Source organism: Ahaetulla prasina, chromosome 2 (genome assembly GCF_028640845.1).
Source record: "Ahaetulla prasina isolate Xishuangbanna chromosome 2, ASM2864084v1, whole genome shotgun sequence".
Taxonomy (NCBI): Eukaryota; Metazoa; Chordata; class Lepidosauria; order Squamata; family Colubridae; genus Ahaetulla; species Ahaetulla prasina.
The window spans coordinates 267752302-267778099 of NC_080540.1; the positions used below are offsets into that span (position 1 = coordinate 267752302).

General features: G+C 35.4%; 1 protein-coding gene across 1 annotated transcript; it reads left to right on the plus strand.

Annotated features, from left to right (window-relative positions):
• Positions 1 to 23958, plus strand: RAD17 (RAD17 checkpoint clamp loader component). Its single transcript, XM_058168863.1, is given in 18 exon segments — positions 1 to 181; positions 1882 to 1946; positions 1948 to 1983; positions 2492 to 2746; positions 3915 to 3998; positions 4615 to 4774; positions 6480 to 6616; positions 8129 to 8181; positions 8456 to 8581; positions 8668 to 8737; positions 9212 to 9323; positions 12469 to 12660; positions 13927 to 14012; positions 14133 to 14279; positions 18235 to 18381; positions 19185 to 19305; positions 21615 to 21672; positions 23230 to 23958. Coding segments are annotated over 18 exon segments (2148 nt in total). The 5' UTR covers positions 1 to 150; the 3' UTR covers positions 23498 to 23958.
• Positions 23959 to 25798: the final 1840 nt, after the last annotated feature.

Here is a 25798-nt window from a genome sequence, read left to right on the forward strand (position 1 = left end):
GGTTTTTAGTGACGGAAATAAGTGGGCTGCTGCAGCCTGGCAAGAGCTAAATGGTGGCCGTGCACTACAGCTGCTGGATGGAGCCGCTTTCTTGGGGACGAGGCCGGGCTTCGTGTCTGAGCGCGGTCGGGAGAGTTATTCCAAAAGTGCATGGCGGCTGAAGTCTTCTTCCACCTTGGAGGTGTCTTCTATAGCAGAGCTCTCCAACCTTGGCAACTTTAAGCCTGGAGGACTTCAACTCCCAGAATGCCCCAGCCAGCTCTGCTGGCTGGGGCTTTCTGGGAGTTGAAGTCTGCCAGGCTTAAAGTTGCCAAGGTTGGAAACCCTTGCCCTATAGAATAACAAAGCTTCCCACCACCCCCTTTGCTGGATTGCTTATTTATTTTATATAGCTGCCCATCCCACATATGTGACTGTTGCTTATAAACCCTACTGCATGCCTTTTTCATAGAAAGGGGGGGGGGAGTTGACCAACGCATACTATCAATCGTTAGCCATTGAATCTTGAAGGCCTCAACAAGTACCCTGTCAACATTAGGTGACCGTTGGTTAAACCGTTATGTGTCGTGTGACCTGTATTCGATTTTTGTTACTTCTTTTGGAATGCTTCTCCTTTACATGTTTATTTTGCAAGTAATCATTTTTTTCATTAGCTGGATTCCCAGAGATATAACTAGTTTTCAAACTTGTCAACTTTAAGATGTGTGGACCAACTCCCTGATTTCTGACTGGGGAATTGAAGTCACCATATCTTGAAAAATTTGAAAAACTGTAGAAATCCTTCAACATAATCCACAGTGATCCACATAATCCACACTATGTGCAATATTTGTCAAAGAAGGTGTTTGTCACCTTCATTTCAGAGGTGTAATATAAATGGTTAGAAATTTGTCTTGCTATCTAAGGTGAACTGTACAATTATCTGTATGTTAGTCATTACAGGTCTTACTTTTGTGTGCAAATATGTAATGGTGACACTATAAGAAGTAATGAAGTCTTGGCTGTTCTACTTTTGAATTATCAGGACAGTATTCCTGATAATAAGCCCAATAGCCAGTTTTCTAGATACATTGTCAGTCTGCTTTTGAATTTTTCTCAAAATTTTGAAATTTATAGTTTTATCAAATAGGTTACAGTGATGTATCCTGATTAGGAGCATGTTTAGATTAGGATTCCCTTATCTGATTAGCTTCAAAATAAAAATAGCGTAATATACAGGTAGTCCTCGTTTAGCAACTACCTCATATAGCAACAGTCGCAGTTAAGTGGTAATAAAAAGTAGCTTTGTAACTACTACTTCACAGATCTGTAAAGCAAAAGAAACTGAAGTAAAATTGTAAACTCAGTTATGGTTTCACTTAGTGACTGCTTCACTTAACAACAAAGTTCCTGATCCAATTGTCACTAAATGAGAATCTTCTGTACTGAAATTGTTTAACTATACTCAGAATTATAGACATAAAGCATTGCAATTTCAATGTCAAAGGGTAATTTCTGTAAATTATTGTACATACCAAAACTAACTGAAAAATTAAATATGCAGGTTATCTTATGATGCATGTGTTATAATATTATGTGCATTAATCTACTTATGGACTAAACAGATATTGCTATAATTGAAAATTTTAGAACTTCAGTATCTTTGTCAGACAAGTGTGCTCTCTTCAATAGAGGGCAGCACTTTAGGGACTTGGAGGTGGTGCATTCCTGTTTTGTAGCCATTAAGAATAGCTTTTTAAAAAAGTAAAAAAAAGTAAAAGTAACAGCATTTAGAAAAGAAAAAAGCTCTACAAATGAGAAACAAAACAGATGTAAGTCCTTTTTTGGAAATTATCTTCAGGGCTGTAGGCTTTGTTAATATAAAAGTTTCTTATCTTTTAGGTACTTTATTTTTAAAGGCATTTAATCATACATTTTGGATGGAAACTGCAAATGCTGATGATGTCAAAAAAATCTTCAAAAAGAAAGACAGCTCCAAATAAAGTAAGTTATTTATTTATTCTCTTAAATTATTATTTATTGCATCATGTGTTTAATTCAGGCTGATGCAGGCAAAACTCTTGTAACCAAGTGGAGTATTTTGAAATAATTATAACTTGACACTTTTAATTAAAAGACTAAATTGTGTAATACTAAGTGTGGAGAAAAAAATCTGGGGATTTTTTTGTTTGTTTAAATTGAATTCAGCCTATTTAAAAATTACACTATTTTTTTTTATACTAAACAAGATTAAAATGTAAGAACTATTAAAGATAAGCAAAATGTAAATAAATGTTTGGAAGTGATTTATTTGTATTTAAATTGTTTTATGTTCAGTAAATGATTGCATTTACTGCATTCACATATATTGTATGATAATTTACTTCATGTTCGTTTTTTATTAACTACTAAAATATTGGTTACTGTATATAAAGGCAGCAATAAAATAGTAACTGGTTTAAGAATTGATAATTGTTGGGCTGCAATAATTTCTACATGTTTATATTATCAGGAAATTGACTGGGTGGAACCATCTTTTATTGATTTCTGTGAGACTGCAAAACTGTCATCCAGTGTTCACCATAAAAAATCGCTCACAGATACTGACAATTATCACAAGAGCAAAGAGCATTTTCCTCTGCTTGAAAATTACAAGTGTGGGAGAAAAATAAGAAAACCGCTTTCTGTAGATGAGAAATATAAACACTTCAAACAAAATCACAGCCAAATTGAACCATGGGTAGATAAATACAAACCAAAAACTCAGGTACAGTTCTATACAATTTAATATATAGTGTATATTAGTAGTAGTAGTAGTATTTATATTAATATATACATATTAGTATATATTTAATACAATAAACTATTTTGCTTGTTAAAATAATGTCTAAAGAAATTACAAAGTAGTAAATTAAAGATTATTATAAAAACGTCAGGTCCTGATCATAAGTGTTTAGTGAAACTGTAATTTAATGGACCATTTGTAGGAAGGAGGATGTTTTATTCCCAATTGTGTCTTAAATTAGAAGGTGCATTATTTTTAAGTGATTGATTGATAATGTACCATCGAGTTATTTTTTACTCCAAGCAACCACATAGATGTTTTAATGATAATGTATTCTTTCAGATTTCCCAGTAGTGCCCTCATCACCACTGTAATTGAGTCCATCCACCATGCTGATAGCTTTCCTTTCCTTTCCTTTCCTTTCCTTTCCTTTCCTTTCCTTTCCTTTCCTTTCCTTTCCTTTCCTTTCCTTTCCTTTCCTTTCCTTATAGATATAATTTTATTAAAATATTTATAAAAAACATAAACTAATGCAATCTAATACAGAGTTAAGGAAATGAAAGAAAGAAAGAAAGAAATCAAAGATAAAAGTGCAAGGAAGAAAAAAAAAGAATACAAAAAAGTGGCTTTCTATCTTCTTTATAGCAGTTATAAATACAATTATAAATTTACCCCTTTCTCTAAAGTTAACCATTGGTTATTCTACCTGTTGTCATTTGGCCTTTCTTATATTTAATTTTAGTCTCATTTTTTCACTATGTTCTTTGATGTTAGTACTAAGTTAGTTAGTACTATGGCTTGAGGATCATTTGCATTTTCTCCTGTCTGGGTACTGTAATCATCGTAGCATAAGTTGTTTCTTCTCCAACTTTAAAACCATTCTCACCTTCCATTTCAACTTCCCTTATATATTTGGCATGTAGGTAAGATAAGGTATGCTATACATAGGCTATTGGTTTGCAAATGAACAAAATTATATCATTTGTATATCATTTTGTAAGTGAAGTAATTGTCACGGAGATTGGATTCTTCCCTAATATTTTAATTTGTTTACATCTAGTATATATGCTAAGAGAATTCCAGTATAGATAATGCATAATTTAATATTTGCTACATAAAAATGGCTTAAATGCATATTTTTGTCTGTTAGAGTGATCTGGTCATACACAAGAAAAAAATTGAAGAAGTTGAAAGATGGTTAAAAGATCACATGTTTCAAAATCAGCCAAGAAAGGTAATATTATGAACCTAATACTTTTACATGCCAGTTTGCTCATTTTGAAGCTTTTATTTAATTTCAATCAATTTTATTTTTATTTTATCAATTTTATATTCCTGAATAATTAATGAAGTGATATTAGAATATTATCAAAATCTTATATAATATAATTTTAAAGCAACATTTATTTACTAGAAACTTACTTGTCTGGATAGATAAAGATAAAGCAAGTTGCGATTGATTTATACAAAAATTGCTTTGAGAGAAATTATTCAGTTTGTGTTTTTTCTGAATATCCTGAAGTTTTATGTCTGCTTAGTAAATGAGTAAGCAGGTTGGGATTAATCTATGTCTAAGTTTCCATTAAGGAATTCAGAAAACATTTGACACACAACTAGGCCACCTGAACTGCAGTCCAAACAATTAGTTTGAATTAAGTTGTGTAGCATAAAGAAAGTGGGCTACTCTAATACTAAATTACTGAGAATATAACTATGGCTACTGTATTTATTGGAAATAATAAAAAAATGAATATTATTGATACCAAAGTTCTATTTTGTTTTATTAAAAAACCAGTATTGTTTTTTTCTTTAAATACCGTATTCAGCTTATGATAAGTATCTTGTTGTAGGGAGGCTCCATCCTAGTGTTAACTGGCCCTCCAGGATGTGGGAAATCGGCAACTGTGGAAATATTAGCCAAGGACCTTGGTATTCAGATACAAGAATGGATAAATCCTGTTTCACTAGACTTCAACAAACACGACGACTTTCAAGTTACTTTCAATCATGGTAAAATTTTAAAATGTTTACTTCTTCATTGTTGAGCAATTAGAATATATTTTTTGGCATATCTATTTCTGGTAGGATGACCATTAGAGGGTAGCAAATTTCATTAAAATAAATGGAACTAACTTCTAATTAATTCGAAAGTAAGTTGCTGAGGAAATTCCAAAGGATTTACACACAATGCCTGAGAATAAAGGCATTCTTTATTCTCAGCTTCCTTTATATTAGGATTTCCTGTTTTTTAAAACTGCTGTACTTTAGACTAATAGAGGAGATTTCAGTCAAGTTGAAAATACAAGCTGAACTCAAAATTGTAACTGCAGGTGGTCCAGGACTACTTGCAAGCCCTAGGTACATGTGCTCCTTGTTCTGTTTTCCTTTCTGCTAGCATGACTGCAAGGAAGTTCTAGCCATATGTCTACATTATGTCTGAACCATAATTTTAATTTATTCTTAGCTATATTTAGTAAGAAAAACTAGCTCTGAAGTTTTCATTCATTAATAATATTTAAGATTAATTGCAGTTTATTTTATTTCAGTTGGGTGATAAACTGCATTTGGTCTAAAACCCAAGTGAAAGCTTTGTTCTACTCTAGGGATTAAATTGTTAGTGTTCAATTCCATTGAACTCTATTCTGTTTTCAGAATAGCGAACTCCATTCTGAGCTTCTTCCCAGCCTAAATGCAAATTACCTCTTCACCTCCTACTCCAACTTAACATTTCCCTATAATGTTCCCTCTAATTTCTGCTATTCTGTGTGCAAAAAAAAATAAAGGTTTTGTGCAGCTTGTTCCAAACCATGTACAAGTTAGAATAAATTGCAAATGCATATAATAGCTATATGTTAAAATATGTTTTGGAAAGAGGCTCTGGAGTTCAGGAAAGGTCATCTACTAATGCAAAGCTGTCTGCCAGCAGTCCTGGGAAAAAGGCGCAAGAGGCTTGCTGCCTCAGCTTAATTGCAGTATCTAGGTCACTTGGTCCTGCTACAGCACAGTTTGAGAAGGAACTTATGTCACATGATGCTTCATCCATACTAAACAATCTTTGTTACTGCAATTAAGGCAACTGGCTTGACCTCATGAGCCGCAAGTCCAGACTTTTATGGTGATTGGTTAATAAATGTATAATTGTTTATTTTTTAAATGAAATATTATCTATTTTAATTGCATTTTCTCTTTTTCTTAGTTTCTTAAATAAATTTCCCACTGTATTTTAATCAGACTCAGGCTGCACCCAGAAGTGCTGTGATACACATATGGCCTATGTGCTGCCTGTTTGACATCTCTGATCTAGATAATATGACTGTTATTAACGTAATGATTAATTTTCAGTAGATTTATTTTCAGTAGACTAGTTTTTAAACTTTCAAATAAAATTCAGGCCATTTTTTGGCCAGAAATGTTGCATTATAACGACGGACAAGCCTTCAATGCTAAAGCACATCTGATTTTTTTGAAAAATTTCAATTCAGTAATTGATTTATCTAGCCCATTGTTTCAAAATATATAATAATATATACTAAGGTCTCTGCCTGTACAGCTTGTCCAGTTTCTGTAATTTACATGTCAATTGATTTTGGACCAGTAATAATCCATGCAAATAAATAAACAGAATTCAAAACAATAAGCTGTAGCATATTATCTCATAAATGTAGTACTTTTTTTAGTACTTAGTGCATATTGTAAAATAAATATTCCTTTTTAGAATCGGATTGTAAGATTCTTCCTTATCAGAGCCAGACAGCTATCTTTCAAGAATTTCTTCTAAGAGCAAACAAATATATCAAGCTTCAGATGGTTGGAGAGTCCATGGAAACTGACAAAAGACTTATTCTTGTGGAAGTAAGTTGAAATAGTTGAATTAACTACACTAAGTTGTTTTAATAATTAAAATTAAATGTTCTATTATTTTCTTCCAATTTTTAAGTGTAGCAGTTTAAATTACCATATTTTTTGGAGTATAAGACGCACCGGATTATAAAACGGACCTATCTTTTTGGTGAGGAAAACAAGAAAAAGAAATCTGCTTCTGCCTCCCAGCAATTTTGCCTCATTGCAGCAAACAGCAAATAGTCTGCTTTACTTTCATTTTCGTTTTCAGCATAGCTTGATTAGCACAAGAAAAAAAAATCTGCTCCCAGCAATTTACCTCTGTGCAGCAATAGGCAATGGCAATCCCTGCTGTCTGAAACAGCTGAGAGTCGGGAGGCCCATCCAACTGACAATCAACTTGTGCTAATTAGGCTGTGCTGTTCTTCTTGTTGCAAGAGGTAAATTGCTGGGAGGCAAAGCCAAAGGGTGGGGGCCAGTGGGTGGGTGGGGCTACATTCAGTGCATAAGACACACCCAAATTTTCACCCCCTTTTAGGGGGAAAAAAGGTGTGTCTTATACTCCAAAAAATACGATAATTAGGTTTTCCAAATTTAGTTGCTTAATAGTAAAATTTCAATTTTCTACAATAATAACTAATAGCTTATTTCAAACAGACATACTTATAATCTTTGATAAAAATTGCCTACAAATATAAAACAAATTTTTGACTTTTTTCAATTAAGATTTTAAAACTGCAGTTTTCAGAAAGTGCAAAATAATGGCCTGATTTTTTTTTTCATTATGTTGAGCTTTATTTTATTGTCAATCATTTTGGGAAATTTTGTAGTCTAATGATAGAGCATTAGCTGTGAATGCTGGGTTCTAAATTCAATAATCAACATTTCTTGGTGCCCAAAATACCAAAGAGTAATTATTTTTGAATAATTAAATAAGGATATTCATAACAATGGCATTTAGATTCTTTGTTCTAAAGCTAGTCAATGTGGGCAAAATCAATCCCATATCTATTTCGTTGGTTTCCATATCCACTTGGAACTTATATGAACAAAAGTATCTACCCACTTATATGTTGGATTTCTTTTTTAGACATGAAATAAATCAGGAATCTGTTGTAGATAGATAAGCCCAAAACATAGACTCTTACTGACAGATAAGTAGTTTAATGCAGATAATGCCTTTTAATGCCTGCACAGATGTGTGGGCTTGTCTGTCTAACTAGGCTCATGGTGTTAAATCTACATCTTTCCAAGTTAAATACGATTTCATTGCTCTCTACAAGGCAATGAAAATTAGCTACAATTCTTTGTTTACATAATAACTTTCTGGCTTGAAAGTAGCTTTTTGCCTCTCCATCTTCAACCTTAGCATCATATTGCATTGGGTTCATCTCATAAATATTCCATGTTTGTAATATTTATACTTGTAAATACCCTTAATGCATAATCTTATTGGCTCCAAAAGATTTTAATTCAATTTGGCAGATATTTTAGAATAACAACATTGTATTTGCTTTTCAACAGGATATGCCAAACCATTTTTATCATGACCCGAGCAGTTTACATGACATTCTGAGGTATGTTTAGTGTCTTATTTTGCAAAAGGATCACTCAGAGAAATTAATGGGTATGGCTGGACCAAGCCTAGGGTTCTCCAGTGCAGAATAGTCCACTACCAACATTCAAAGTTCCATCTCTTTCTTTTGCTGCTAAGTTAGGGTGGTGAATGGTTGAAGATGGCATGTTGCAAGTTATGTACCTTTTGCATTTTATTAGTGCAGTTCTTTTCATTGCTGGTCATAATTGATGCTGTTAAAGTTTGAACTGCTAATTTTCAATTTTTCATTGTAGGAGTTTTTTGCGGACAAGCAGATGTCCTCTTGTATTTATAATATCAGACATTTTCAGCACAGGCAGCAGCCAAAGGTCTCTATTCCCAAAGGCAATTCAGGAAGAGCTGTGTATAGCAACCATTAGGTAAATAAATTGACAGCTACATTGGCCATGATGAAATGCTCATATTGACATTTATCTTGACCATTTTCTTTTTTCAATTTTCTCAGTTTTAACCCAGTGGCACCAACACTGATGATGAAAGCCCTTAATCGAATAATTACAGGGGAGATCAGTATGGTAAGATAAATGAAATTACAATATTGTTATACTGTAAGGGATACAAAAAGCAAAAGTTGGTAATGGAAACATTATTATTACATTTCATCTGAATGTATCTTAGAAATTTAAAAAAATGTGTATAATAATGGTTGACAGTATTGATCTCAACAATCTTTGCTTAGTTCTAAACATTAGCGAGTGATTCATTCTTAATTAGCATTGCTTGTCCAATTTTAATATAAAATTGTTGTAAACGTAAAATAGGGATAAATCATGGACAATTTTGAATGATTCTGTAGAAGTAGTGAAAATATTGAGTGATAAATGTTTTTTCCAAAGTGGATAGGAAAGTACAACTCAATCTTTGGAACTTTCAGTACAAGGGAGAGAGAGAAATGGAAGCAGGAAGCATCTGGGAAGTATTATTTTTTGAATACTTTATGTAGATTTAGTCAAATTAGCTTTGACTTTTTTCCCCAATTTTCTTTGTAGAGAAGTGATAAAATTGATGTCCCTGACAAAACCTTATTAGAACTGATTTGCAGTGGATGTTCAGGAGACATTAGAAGTGCAATAAACACACTTCAATTTTCTTCTCTAAAAGGTAAGAAAATATTCTTATTAATTTAAATTGTGCTTAGCACTAAGATTTAAAAATAAGAATCTTTACTCTTTCTTAGAATGTTTTTGCTTTTGAATTTGTCAGAAAAAGATTTATTTTATAATATCGAAAAATCTGTTTCTTTTTAGCATTACTATTTATTTTATTTTATTTATTTAATCACATTTTTATACCGCCCTTCTCCCGAAGGATTCAGGGCGGTTTACAGCCAGATAAAAACAAGACAACAAAATAAATACAGAATAAAATAATATTTAAAATACTTATTCAATTTGGCCCAGATTAAAATATCTATTAAAACAATAAAATCCACTAAAATTAAAACCAGATAAAATCTAAAATCCTATGCCAGTCCTGCGTGGATGAATAAATATGTCTTCAGCTCGCGGCGAAAGGTTCAAAGGTCCAGAAGTTGGCGAAGTCCTGGGGGAAGTTCATTCCAGAGGGTGGGAGCCCCCACAGAGAAGGCCCTACCCCTGGGAGCTGCCAGCCGACATTGTTTGGCGGACGGCACTCTGAGGAGTCCCTCTCTGTGAGAGCGCACGGGTTGGTGAGAGGCAATCGGTAGCAGTAGGCGGTCCCGTAAGTAATCCGGTCCTAAGCCATGAAGCGCTTTAAAGGTAGTAACCAGCACCTTGAAGTGCACCCGGAAGACCACAGGTAGCCAGTGCAGCCTGCGCAGGAGTGGTGTCACATGGGAGCCACGAGTGGCTCCCTCTATCACCCGCGCAGCTGCATTCTGAACCAACTGGAGCCTCCGGGTGCTCTTCAAGGGGAGCCCCATGTAAAGAGCATTGCAGTAATCCAAGCGAGAGGTAACAAGAGCATGAGTGACCGTGCATAGGGCATCCGGGTCAAGGAACGGGCACAACTGGCAAATCAGGCAAACCTGATAAAAAGCTCTCCTGGAGACGGTCGTCAGGTGATCTTCAAAAGACAACCGGCCATCCAGGAGAACGCCCAAGTTGCGCACCCTTTCCATCGGGGCCAGTGACTCGCCCCCAACAGTCAGCCGCAGCTGCAGCTGACTGTACTGGGGTGCCGGCATCCACAGCCACTCCGTCTTGGAGGGATTGAGCTTGAGCCTGTTTCTCCCCATCCAGACCCGTACAGCTTCCAGACACCGGGACAGTACCTCGATAGCTTCGTTGGGGTGGCCTGGGGTGGAAAAGTACAGCTGCGTATCATCAGCGTACAGTTGGTACCTCACCCCAAAACCACTGATGATCTCACCCAACGGCTTCATATAGATGTTGAACAGGAGAGGGGAGAGAATTGATCCCTGCGGCACCCCACAAGTGAGGCGCCTCGGGGTCGATCTCTGCCCCCCTGCCAACACCGTCTGAGACCGGTCAGAGAAATAGGAGGAGAACCACCGATAAACGGTGCCTCCCACTCCCAAACTCCCCAGCCGGTGCAGCAGGATACCATGGTTGATGGTATCAAAAGCCGCTGAGAAGTCTAATAGGACCAGGGCAGAGGAATAACCCCTATCCCTGGCCCTCCAGAGATCATCCACCAACGCGACCAAAGCCGTCTCTGTACTGTATCCGGGCCGAAAGCCGGACTGGAACGGGTCTAGATAGACAGTTTCATCCAGGTGTTGGGGTAATTGACATGCCACCACACTCTCTACAACCTTCGCCACAAAGCAAAGGTTGGAGACCGGATGATAATTTCCTAAAACAGCTGGGTCCAGGGAAGGCTTCTTGAGGAGGGGTCTCACCACCGCCTCTTTCAAGGCGGCAGGAAAAACCCCATCCAACAACAAAGCATTAGTGATCCCCCAGAGCCAGCCTCGTGTCACCTGCTGCGTGTCCAGTACCAGCCAGGAGGGGCATGGGTCCAGTAAACACGTGGTGGCATTCAACCTACCCAACAACCTGTCCATGTCCTCAGGAGCCACAGGGTCAAATTAATCACAAACAGTCTCAACAAGACGAGTCTCCGACCTCTCACCTGAATCTACCCAATTTTGATCCAACCCTGAACGATTTTATCGTATAGATAACCATTAACTCCTCGGCACGTCCCTGTAATGGGTCATCCCGCTCTCCCTGTTGAAGGAGAGAGCGGGTTACCCGAAACAGGGCGGCTGGGCAGTTATCTGCCGACGCAATGAGGGAGGAGACGTAACAACGTCTCGCTTCCCTCAATGCCAATACTAATACTTAAAAGTGTGGGAAACAGTAGTGGATGAAAAAAAAAAGAATTTTGAAGGATAGCCCAGTTAAGGAATGCTTAATTTATATCTAGTTAGTTTTTAATTATGTTATTGACAAACTATCCTAATTGTTTTTCTGGATGGACTGAATATGGCTAATTAAACTCATTTAATTCTTAAAATTGCAGTGTTATTTTTATATTAACTCAGATTGATTTTTAAAAAAATATTTCCTTTTTGCTATCATTTCTTCTTTTATCACTATTCTTGTTTATTTTTTATGTTTTCATTCTGTTTTTATCTAAATTCCCACATGGTATATTAATGTGGGATTCTAGTATTTTACACTTATTGCACACTAATGTCTTTCAGATATTACAATTTTTTAAAAAAAATTGTATTTGTTGTAACATTATTATAGCCAGTATCATGCCAGTATATTAGTAGGCTTTATTTATTAAATAACATAAATAATTCAAACAACGTAAGAATGCATAAAGAGGAAGATTTTTTAATTTCTAAAAATTTTAAAAAGTCGTCTTCACATATGCAATACATAAAAAAGTAATTAAAAGACTCAAAATCATGGATACATGGAATAAAAACAGTTCACCTTTGGAAGAATTTAAACTTTTGAAAAATTAAAAGCATTTAAAAAATATATTAGTAATCTCAAAATGTGCATGCATACCCAGAATAGAATGAAATAAAAGTAATATAAGTTCTTTCTAGACAGAACTTTGCTGTAAAAGTTATGTTGTTTCTTACTATTATATTTTTTCTTTTTTCTTTTTTTCCTTATATGTACACTGAGACCATATACACCAAAAACAAATTCCTTGTGTGTCCAATCACACTTGGCCAATAAAGAATTCAGTTCTGTTCTGTTCTGTTTTATTCTATACTATTAAAGACAAAGTTTTCCATTTTTCCTATTTATTAATTCTCTTGGTTTTTTTTCAGAGAGGCCATCAGACAAAAGCTTATGGTCACAAAGAAAGAAAAATTCCGTTTTAAAATGTAATACATCATCTAAAATAAAGAAAAAAACCCTATTCAATAATTTTTTAGAGGACCAAGAAATACCAGCTATTGGTAGCAAGGATGTTTCCATCTTTCTTTTCCATGCTTTGGGGAAAATACTTTACTGCAAAAGTAAGAGAATTTACTTGTCTTTATTATATTATATATCTAAAAATTCTAAAATTTTATTAATTTCCATATTTGACTGTATCTAAATAGATGCATATATCTGTTATAACTTTTAAAAAAAACATTTCAATAATAATTTTGGTCCTTAACTTGCCCTGTCATTGTAAGAAAACGCATGTAATTTGTATCAGTGGATCAAAACTTCTGACCCCACCTATCAATACCCCACCTATCAATACCAGGTACAGCAGTTAAACTCTTCACCACTTTACATTCCTGAGCAAATATATGAAGATGAGCTAAGAAAACTCAATTACTGCATTTTTTGCACTATAAGATGCACCTAACCATAAGACGCACTTAGATTTAGAGGAGGAAAGCAAGAAAATATCAGATGGAGCCTGAGAGGACCACAGATATGTGTCCTCTTATGTGCCAGGTCTGCCTATTGACTGCGGAAAAGAGGCAGAAGAGGCAGGCAATAACAAAGACAGAAGAGGCTGGATTCAGCACTATAAAAGGACTTCGCTGCGGCAGCCCAGCAGCTATTCAGCAAAGGACTGGCACCATTTCCACCCACTTTTTTTGGTGGGGGGGGAGTGCGTATTATGGAGCGGTATACGGTATAATACGGTATATAGAAAACGAGAGCCATACATTTGAAGAAATTCTCCGTCTAAATCTTTCCATCTGTATATGTTAATCACCAGTTTTAAGTGGTGACTAAGCTCTTCCTATGTTTTTGAATCCACAGCCTAAAGCTATTTACTTTGCAGTTTTGACGATTTCTGGCTTCTGCCCTACTTACAAAGCATTTTCTTTGACATTGCAGATCACTTCCTCACCAGCTTCAACTGCTGTAGTATCTGCAGATATCCATAAGTTAGCCCATGTACTCTCTGTACTAACAAGGCTTCCATGCAATAATAATACACATTAGACTTTCTCAGGACCTATTGCTCACCCCAACAGGTGGACACTTTGGAATAGGATGTTGTCTAATTACTTTGTGTAGCTACTAAAAAACAAAACCTATGGAAGTATGGTAGTGGAAATCTTCAACAAAATAGAGGTGCTGCTTTTTTGATACAGGCTAATTCACAAATACTTAGAATTTAGATAACAATATACAGATTAAGCAGTGCAAACCATGTGAGTCAGAATTGAACTATAAACTATCTATTTCTGAAGAAATATCTGTCTCCATTCCCAATATTCTGTTTTTTAGACATCTGATGTTTATCAGTTATCATTTAAATAATTTTATAGGAGAACCAACTACAGAGATGGACTTTCCTCGGTTACCTCATCATTTATCAGAATATGAACGACAGCCCTTGCTTGTTCAACCTGAGGTAAAAATGTTTGCCATTTCTATATTAATATGTATCCATGTACACTTAGCAAAATTCTTAAAGTAATACAGATAATTTTTCTATGTGATATGATATTCTGTGTATATTTTCTTTTATTAGGATGTCGTAGAAAAATCACATATGCCTGGGGACTTATTTAATGTATACCTTCACCAGAATTATTTGGAGTTCTTCTCTGATATCGATGATATTGTAAGAGCCAGTGAATATTTAAGTACTGCAGATTTTCTTTGCACTAACTGGGATGTAAGTTTTTTAATATATATATATGTATGTATGTATGTATTTAAATATAACCAACCATGTGACATGCATACTGCAATTTTTACAATTTGGAATCTTACAAAGAAATAAGACAGCATTAATTATATTTACTGTTTATAGTCTAAATATACAGCTGCTGTTTGTTCATTTGTCTTTTCTGACATTATCTTTGATAATGGGATAGCACTGTGTCTGGACCAGCAGGTCTACAGCTTGGGAGTCCTCCTGAATTAACAGGCAAATGGAAGCTCTATCCAGGTGGGAGCTTTGGTTAGTGGAACAGTTGTGGCTAACAAGGACTTTCTAACAGTAACTGCTGCTTTCATCATCACTAAGTGAGACTGCTGCAATGAACTGTACACAAAACTGCTTTTGAAAATCATCCAGAAGTTTCAGTTGGTCCAGCATAAGGCTGTCAGGGTACTGGCTGGTATGAGCACATAAAATCAGTGCTGTGGGTCCTGCCTGGCACTCTATTTGCTTTTGAATACAATTCAAATTGCTGGATTTAACCGATAAAGCCGTATACAGCTTGACACTGGTATATTTGCAGGATTGCCTTTCCAAATATCAAGTCATTTGCAACATATAACACCCTGGGAGAGACAGATAGCAACCCCCCACCTTTGCAGGTATAGGCTCATATGTGCTATTTTCCAATAGGTGCCTGTGCATTTTAGAACAGCTTTCTTCCATGTTCCTTTATTATGTGATTTTCTTCATTTATTTATTCTGTGATGTTTTATTATTTGTAGTTAACAGCAGGAAGAAAGCCAATTAAATAAATAAATAACACTAAAATGTTTATTCCAAAGGGAAAGGATCTATTGAATCACTTTCTCCAGAGTTTGATTCCCAGATTCATTTTTGTCATTTTCATTTGGCAAGTAATTTGATCCTGCATATTTCACTGTGGTAGAACCAGAAAAACCCCACTGGAATGAATAGATAGTTATATAGTAAATTAATGGGAAATTGTTAATACCATATGAATAATTTGGAAAATATTTTAATGATTTCGACTATATATCTAAAAATATTTTCCCCTCATAATATTTATTCCACAGTAAAGCCCAGAGTTTATCAGTAAACCTTTGATTACAGACAGGAAGTAGGTTTAGCTATGTTATTTATATATTTGTACATTTGAAGATGAATTATTTTTCCATCATATAGTGCAAATTGATTTATTTGTTTAATTTAGCTGACCACCTGAATCCAGGTAGACTTTGCACAGCTTTCAGCATTAAATAAAAATCAATACAATAAAAAAAATCTACAACTCCAAAACTAACTATGTTTAAAGCATGCCTTGTATTGCACTTGGAAACCTGCTCATGCTATTAGATGAGCAGCATATGTCCAATGCTGCTCATCTAATATAAGTGTAAAATGGCTGTATTACAATAAACTATTAAACACATGTGTGCTATATTCTGGAGCAGATGAAATTTCTGGGTATTCTTCAAAGGCAGCCTCATATAGAGTAAACTGCAGTACATTAATCAAAAAATGCCAAGGATGTGACTATTCTAGATTAAGGCCACAGCTGGTGCATCAAGCAAAACTCTGCAAAAGCCTTTTTGGCTACAGTCACCATCTATTCTTCAAACAAAAGCTGTGAATGCAGAAGAGACTCTATATTTTAAATCCGTGTTTTATAGTGTAGCAATGTGAATCCAACTCACAGCCCTTGCAAGTTCTCCAAAAGAATATTCTGGTCAATAGTACTGAAGACCATTGAAAGATCTAGAACAGGGGTGTCAAACTCGTGGTGTCACAGCGTTGTCACGTAACATATTGGGACTTTTTTCCCCTTTGCTAAACCAGACGGGGCTGGGGCCAGCATGTGACACATTTGGTACACGGGCCGCAAGTTTAACAGCTCTGATCTAGAAGGAGAAATATGTCCATATTGTCTCCACTTAAGCCTTGTCAAAGGTCATCCATGAGAGTGACCAATGCAGTTTGAGTCCCATACACAAATCTGAACCCAGACTTCCAAGAGCCCAGATATTCCATATCTTTCAGAGTACAGGTAGTCCTTGAGTTATGACCACAATTGAGCCCAAAATTTATATTGCTAAGTGAAATATTTGTTGTGAGTTTGCCCCATTTATGACTTTTCTTTCCATAGTTGTTAAGTGAATCATTGCATTTGTTAAGTTAGTAACATGGTTGTTAATCTGAATCTGGTGAATCTGTGAATCTGGCTTCCCCCATTGACTTTGCTTATCAGAAGGTCACAAAAACCTATCACATCACCCCAGGACACTGCAACTGTCATAAATATGAGTCAGTTGCCAAGACACTGAATTTTGATTATATATCCGTGGAAATGCTGGAATAAATTCCATGGAGCATCCATGAGAAAAGTTACTGGATTCATCAGATATTTGGGACAAATAATCTTAATAGATCGCTCATCTCTGCATGGTTGGGGCCTCAGAGTTATGAGAAAGAGATTTGTCCTTGATAATGGACTGATGTAAGACACATTTTAGTGAGAGAGAAGTTCCCTGAGGATGGCTCCAGCATGAGTCTGAAAGCTCAGAAGACTAAATCTCTGGTCCTGCTAACTGACCCAGATTGGATCCTGATGTAATTTTTTTCTGGAATCGGATCATAATACATCTGTTCCAGAATGAATTCTAGATCTAATATATGGCCAGCCATGACTGTTGTGGCCTCGGAACAATCTGGGACCCACCCATAATTTCATGACAAACATGAATTCCTAAGTTGTCTCTAGTCCCAAGGAGGAGATGGTGTAATCTGCCATTACTAATACCGTGTTTCCCCAAAAATAAGATCCTGTCTTATATTTTCTGAACCCCAAAATAAGTGTTTGGTCTTATTATTTTGGGGCATGTGGAGCAAGATGGGACTCCTCTTGCCATCTTACCTGATTTCCAGTTCTGTGTTTAAATATTTTCGGGGAAGGCTTATTTTCGGGGGGAGCTTATTTTAGTGCGGAGCTTATTTTAGCGCATGCGCTCAAAAGCCCGATTGGGCTTATTATCAGAGGATATCTTATTTTTGGAAAAATAGGGTAATCTGGAAAAATTTACAGATAGTTCTGCAATGATATTGGCCAGCTTGAGGAATGCTGTTATACAGCTGCAAGGATAGTACAATTGTAGCACCTCCAGTTTGACCTTTCAGACTCAGCATCATAAGCAATGTCTCACATCTGTAATCTGTGAAATAGCACTCCTTGCAACTGCTAGGGTCTCCTGGTATACAACTGTCATACCACTTCTGCCTTGGGGTCAGGACTGATAGAAAACTATCCTTTCTCTCCTTCCAAACAATGTTTACAACAGTTATAACAACAAATACAAGCATTGGTGGAATAGCGATAGCACTTAGACTTATATACCACTTCACATTGTTTTATAGCCCTCTAAGCGGTTTACAATGTCAGCAGAAGTAGCCTGCAGTACTGTATTCTAACCACTGCACCACCACGGCTTATTAATAACGCCACAATCTGAGTAATTTTAAGAACTTTTAGCCTTTGTATTTAAAGATAATGTAGGCAGTATCATCCACAACACTAGATAGTGTTGTGCTCACCATCTTGACATACTGCGCAGTATATCAGCTTTTGTCTTTTTGAAAATAATTCTCAGTGTTAGACCTTACATTGTTTTTAATGACAAAGTAGAAGTTTGCTTTTAGATTTAACAGAACATTTTTTCTTAATAATGGATTTACTTGGATTGTGTTCAAATGGGAAGAAAACTTGATGTTTCAACAATCAAGCATATTTATGGAACCAAGATTTTGACTGCTTTATGGAATGTACAATTTGTTATTTCAACAAAATTTAATATATACCTGTAATATAGTAGTAATTTGCATCCGGTCCCTTGTACCTTGCTTTTAAGTCTATTATGGAGCTCTTATATTTTAATTCTGCAAATTCCTATAGGCACGAGCTACACTTCAAAAGTACAGTGCCTCTGTAGCCACAAGAGGTGTGATGCACTCAAACCGAGCCAGAGCTTTTGCACAATGCAAAAGAGGAATGGGCTTTAGACCTCTTCATAAACCACAATGGTTCCTAATTAATAGAAAGGTAATTGATAACAATTTACTTTTTCTCAATTACTAATGTTATTTGCATCAGTCTAAAACTGAATCAAGTTAAGAATCTATTTTTACTGCTCTCATGGCATAATCAATAGTGAAGTAACATTGACTTAACTTTTATATTTGCGATGAACATTATTACAAGATTAGGATTCATACAAAGATTTAGCCTTCAGTTAGAAACAGCCCTGCTCATACTAGCACAGTAAGATATTTTAAATGAATCAGTAAAATATAGCACCAAGTTGACTACAAAAACCATTTTAGAGAAAATATATTTATGGATTACCATGAAGCATTTTTTGATTTGAGAAATATATCCATTACAGCAAGGGTGTCAAATTCGTGGCCACACCCACCACCATTTTAGCGAACGAAAAGAGTTGTGATATGTCACATGATGTGTTGTCACAAGTTTGATACCTCTGCATTACAGTATCCTCTGAAACATTAAAATGATCTTAAACATCATTTAGATTGTATTACCTTTAGGTAAAAATGTATTTTATCAAAATTGGAATAACCCATTTAAGTAAGATATAGAAAACTAATCAACAGTCAGACAGAAAATAAATAATTTGAAGATTTAGGATCATGCAATTAATTAGGCATTTATTACTTCAGGCAACAGCAATTTTACAGAACAGTTTAATAGAATAACATTGAAATTAGATTGTTAGATGCAGATGATTAGGATGTGTGTGTGTATGAAAATAGAAATTCTGTTTAATGGATAAAACTGAAAAAGTGCTTTTGCATATTAGATTTATATTTTCTGATTCCTTATAGTATCGAGAAAACTGTTTTGCTGCAAAATCCCTCTTTTCAAGTTTCTGTTTATCACCATTGTGTCTTCAGACTGAGCTAATACCTTATCTTACCATGCTGACTAATCCAATGAGAAACCAAGGTATATTTAAACATATGCAAAATGTTTCATATTTCTGTTTCTGCTTTAGAAGAGCAATTAGTCATAGAACAGAATATTATTCAGTGTAATTTCATAATATTTACTTAGAGGTCCCAGTGACATAAATGTAGCAAATATTTTATACATGAATTACTTGTATGCTGTACATTCCCTGCTTCCTGCAGGCTGCTAACAATATAAACACATTAAACTCAAAGAAATCCCATACACATGTAAGTAATTTAAAAAAACAAAAAAACGACTAACCAATATAAATGTCTGAAAGATTTGTTGTTTCACATTCCTGACATATTTGGGGTCAACAATCCAAGGGTTTGACTTTGCATGTAGTGCCAAAACCATAGATGTGTCTTTCTGCATTGTTCAAATGTTTCTGTTGGTGGGAAAAACAAATGAGCACCATACACTACTCTGTTTGATCACAATAACCAGAATTTTAAGTAATATATATTTCCTGTAAACTGGATTGCTTCTATTCTTGCTTATGTAACTCATCATAGTACTTAAAAAGTACCGTATATACTCGAATATAAGCCGATCCGAGTATAAGCCGAGGTCCCCAATTTTACCCCAAAAACTGGGGTAAACTGGGGACTCGAGTATAAGCCGAGGGTGGGAAATGAGGCACCTACCGGTTGGGGAAACCCTCCCTCCCTCAGCTGAGAAGGCTGGCGGCTCCCCCGCCCCGCCCTCTCACTGCACCGGCAGGGCTTCCGTCCGGTAAAATGTGGAAAAAAGAAAAAAAAAAAATCGAGTATAAGCCGTATATACTCGAGTATAAGCCGAGGGGCTTAAAAAAAAACAAAACTCGAGTATAAGCCGTATAGACCCGAGTATAAGCCGAGGGGACGTTTTTCAGCACAAAAAATGTGCTGAAAAACTCGGCTTATACTCGAGTATATACGGTAAACAGTATTTTCAATTCTTATTTCAGAAAGTATGAAATGTTTTGGACTGTATAGTCTAGCAATAGAATTTGACTCTCACCTCCAGCTCAACCTTGAAGCCTGGGTAAATCTATTTTACCTAACAAACTTAAATTGCTTGGGGGGAAAAAAGTAGTATCTTTTATGCAGAATGTTTACCCTACAAGAAAAAAAGATACTCATTTATATTTCCATACAGATTTTCTTTCTAGAGGAAGAAAGAGGACATGGCACTAAATGTATTAAATGTCTCTGCTTTAGAGAGAAGTGAAATACCATGTTATATTTTCAGTTATTAACGTTGTGAATTGAATGTATCAGCTAGGATCTTATATGAATTTAAAAAAAAACACTACTGCCCAGTTTCCTTTCCCAGCAATTTCCCCCCCCCCCCTTTCTTCAGTCTGTCTGAGAATTTGCTGCTAGAAGAAAATAGCTTCTTTGCTTCCTGCAGCTGCCTAAGCATTTTCCACCTCCTTGTGTATGGGGGTGAGATTGGCTTAGATCCCAGCAGGAATAACTAAGTACATTTTTTTGGGGGGGGTGGAGCTTTAGATTTCAATGCTATACAATACTATATATTCAACTTATTTGAGCGAATAAAACAAATTGATCTCTGGTACTGTGCTCAAACATTGTTATATATATAATTACTTTGTAAATGTTACTTTACAACTTTCCTTGAAGTAATACATGTATTAGGTTGTTTTCTGAACATATACTACTAATCTGGACAACAATTTGATGGTATGTTTTGTATAGAAATAATTATTTACTTTTTTTAAAATGTGATTTAATGCTCTTATGAAGCCCTTTATGAATTCTAAAAGGATTTATATTTTAAAGTCTAAATCAGTTTTTGCGATATATTATCATATATTGACTTCATATATATATACATACATACATACATACATACATTTATTTATTTATCAAACTTCTCCCGAAGGACTCAAATATATGTATTTGTTTTCTGAGGTTTTCGCGGGTGTTTGTATGTAGGTCTTTGATTATTCGGGTTTTCTCCCGCGTAAAATTGGAAGTGTAAACACCTAGCCTGATGATGATGAATTGGATTTCATCAAAACGTTGCCAAGACACTTCCAATTTTACGCGGGAGAAAACCCGAATAACCAAAGACCTACATATACACACACACACACACACATATATATATATATATACACACATATATATATATATACACACACACACACATATATATATACATACATACACATACATACATATGTAGTTGTCCAGTCAAACTAAAACAGAAATATATTTAAAAATAGCTACAAAATACATTCTATATATATATTGAAATTACTTTTAGGAATAATTTTTGTTTGACTTTTTCAGCTCAGATTACCTTTATTCAGGATGTTGGGAAATTTCCTTTAAGAAATCACTTTGGAAGGTAACCTTGATATTATTCATACAGCTTTATTGAATCCAGCCCCCCTGCTTTCATTCTCCAACTGTCAAATAAATAAAGATCAAAATGGCCCCTGACATTGATTCTTAAAGTGAAACCTATCCATCTGTTAAAACCAAGGGCATCAAACCTGCAGCCTGCTGTTATAACTTAAATGTATACAGCATTTGTTTTCTGTTCTCTACTGAGATTTGTCTTTATGCAGGAAAGACTCCACTGAACTTACTTTAAGAAACACCAGTTTTGAATTTAATTCCTGTACTCAGTGATCTGATTTGCACAACACACACCAGTTAAGTGGAGGCTTTCTTGAGAGCCATTGTTTCACCTGTCATTTCACTTCAGGTTTTTTATTTATTTATTTATTTGTCAAGCATATATAAGATTACAGCTATAAGTATAAACATGATTATGAATGGATACGAATAAATGGGGAAATTAGGACAGGGACAATAGGCACCTTGGTGCGCTTATGCATACCCCTTACAGACCTCTTAGGAGTGGGGTGAGGTCAACAGTAGTCAGTCTAAGGTTAAAGTTTTGGGGGTTTGGGGAAGAAACCACAGAGTCAGGTAGTGCATTCCAGGCATTGACCACTCTGTTGCTGAAGTCGTATTTTCTGCAATCGATTTTGGAGCAGTTTACCTTAAGTTTTTATCTATTGTGTGCTCGTGTATTTTTATGGTTGAAGCTGAAGGCATTGACAGGTAGGATGTTGTCGCAGATAATTTTATGTACTACGCTTAGGTCAGACCAAAGGCGGTGTAGTTCTAAGTTGTCTAAGCCCAAAATTTCAAGCGTGGTGGCATAAGGTATTCTATTGCAAGCAGAGGAGTAGAGAACTCTTCTCATGAAATATCTCTGGACTCGCTCAATTGTATTAATGTCCGATATGCAATGCGGATTCCAGACAGATGAGCTATATTCGAGAATTGGTCTAGCAAATGTTTTGTATGCTCTAGTTAGCAGTATAATATTACCAGAGAAGAAGTTCCCAGAAGCTCCCAGAAGCTCCTTACAAACTATATATTGATTCTGACATAAATGGGCCCAATGGGAGAGCTTTTTTCCTTTAGTTCTTTTTAAAGGAACTGGAGTAGGAAATACCAACTTCCCTTACACTGGCTAGGAATGTAAACATGGTTGAAGCTCAGAAGACTCTGCCATTTCATATCACAAGCTATTGGCACACAGAAGTGATTGAACTGATTGGCAGACAGAATTGCCAGGCAGAAGAAGGACAATATGCTAATAATTCTTAACTCTCATTTATTTACACAGAAAAGTATACACAGCAGGACAGATACCAAAGTTGTAATTTTCTCAACACTCTGCCCTACTCTACTGTACTCCCCTAAGGAAATGCAGCTTTTAACAGTTAGTTGCTAGAACCCCAGTAAAATGAATTGTCTGAGCACTAAGTAGTGACTGGTGTGCCTTTTTTGTCCAAACATCCGGTGTGTTAAATTATTATGAGAGAATTGGATGTCTTAGTTCACTCCAAAGAATAAATTTCTGATGTTGTATTGCTGTTTGCAGGTTGAAACTTGAAACTCTTACCGATAAAGATTCTGCAATACAAATCCTGGACAATGATGATGAAGAGTTTCCTGAGAAGCAGCCTACAATTCTGCATGTCCAGGGGGAGAAAATAAAAAACAGTGAGGAAAATGAACTGGATGAATTCCTTCCTAATTCTAGTCAGTGTAATGAAAATGAACTACCAGCCAGTCAACCTCAGCCAGTTGCAGCACAAGCAATAATGGAAGCAGATGACCTAATTATAGAAGAATATGACAGTGAATAACATAAATAGCAATTCCAAAGCTGTGATAATATTTAAATTATAATTTTACTTTTGTTTCATATTTTATATTCAAATGTACAGAAAGATAGAAATAGCTTTATTTCTGCAAGCTGTTAAAATTTGTCATTAATAACAATTAATATGGAGGAAAATGAGTACAATCTTTATATTTTTAAGCTGAATACTGAAAAGCTTCAGTTAAAACTCAAGATTTCACTTCTCATCCATACAGAATAATGGAAATAAATGAGAAGAAATTTATTTACTTTGATATTTTATACTTGTATTTATCTTGCAGATACTGAAGGCATTGTCAACTATTTTGTTACTGTTTCACAAGTTTAGATATAACTTGCGATGATGAAACATTGCACAAAATGTTTAACCTGGGCTATGTAATATTTAATATGTAAATAAATCTCTGGATGCCTTATTAATAAATTGTATCATAGTTTCTGAAATGTTTTGTTTCATATGTTTTGGACAATTGTAACTTCAAAAGTATTAACACTGATCTAAGAGAATAACAGAGTTTTTAATATTTTGCAGTTAATTCTTGAACTTTATTTTCAAATCATTCATTTTTACTGCTAAGTTATTTTTAATAATTTTATTAGAATTTTAATAGTAAAAATAATATAATTTATTAGGAGGAGGGAGGGCGGGAGGATAATAAAGAAATAGAGAATGAACATATAGCAATAGCACTTAGACTTCTATACTACTTTACAGTACTTTATAGCCTTCACTAAGTGGCTTACAGAGTCATAATATTGCCCCCAACAATCTGGGTCTTCATTTTACCAACCTTGGAAGGATGGAAGGCTGAGTTAACCTTGAGCCGGTGAGAATCGAGCTACCAAGCTGCTGGCAGTCGGCCATCAGCAGAAGTGGCCTGCAGTACTGCGTTCTAACCACTGCGCCACCACAGCTCTTATAAAGAAGTGACTTCCAATCTTCATCACAGGTATAATTTTAATAACTTTTCATCTCTTAATTTATAACCAATGATTTCACCACTGCTTGTCTCATCTCATATATATATATATACAAATCCATAAAACATCATTTAAGGCCTGGTGTCAGCAAGATAGCTATTGCTTGTCTCTAGGCTATACACTACACTGGTCCATTCATAAGTTGATTTTGCATGTTTGCAAGGAATGGCAAGTTCTGCTTTTGTATTGTTTTCCAAAGAGACATCAGATCTTTTATACAGAATGGGAGTAATGTGGATGTTTTTTTTGTTTTGTTTTTTGTTTTGTATTGCCAAGTTGTCTGTTATCACTATCACCCTCCTGAAGTTTCAGAATCATCTCTCTTTCTTTCTTTAACCACCCTGCTAGTTTATTAGCAGGTTTTTTGACTGTACATAGATAATTGCTGAAGAAGTTTAATTTGATTTAGAATATTAATCTTTGTAGGTGATTTCTTTAATTCTTCTTCTTTACTTTTAATATCCTATAAGATCTCACATGTTTTCCCCTGGGCTTTCTTTTTCAATTGATTGAAGAACATTGAAGATATTCTAATCTTGTTTGTGTATTTGTTAGGCCTGTGATGTTGATTGTGTAGATGTGGGGGCAAACTAGACATTTGAGTTTGTTGCTACCATAGACTAACTGTAGGAGAGGGAATGGCAGAACCTGGGAGTGGAGTCAAATAAGGAATCAGCCTAAAATCTCTACATAGCCACAACAGATTAAGTCCAACCCCTTTTCCCCAATTCCATTAATCCTTATCTTGCACCAACTAACCATTAGTTGAGTAGATTCCTATGCATAGGCATGAGCAATAAATCAGTTTTAATTAGACACATGTGGTCCTAGTATTCATGTCTGACATTGACAACTCCTTCACTGTATGAAGGAAAGTACCGACCTCCGCTGTAATCTGTTAGCAAGAATACTTTCAGATGCCACTAATTGCCTAAGATTTATCAGTTTGCTCTCTGCAAAACATGTATTTTATGACTAACTGCTAGGTCTATGCAATGCCTCAATAGGGCATTTTATTTCAAGCTACCTTTTGGCAAAGCACTTTGCTGCATAAAATGAACTGCAGGTGATGCAGCAGAGATGTTACAGCACCAGACAAAAGTAGGCAAATCACTGACCACAGCTGTTATCTATAGCCATGCACTGAAGACAGTCAGCCCATCTTGCTTTTCACCTTGAAAAAATGTTTTTACTTTTTTCCCCCTGTGAAAGGTACTTTGGACCAATAATTAGCCTCAAGACAGTCCTTTGGCTCAAAATTTGACAATTTTAATCTTTTAAATAAGAGATATAACACAGTCTA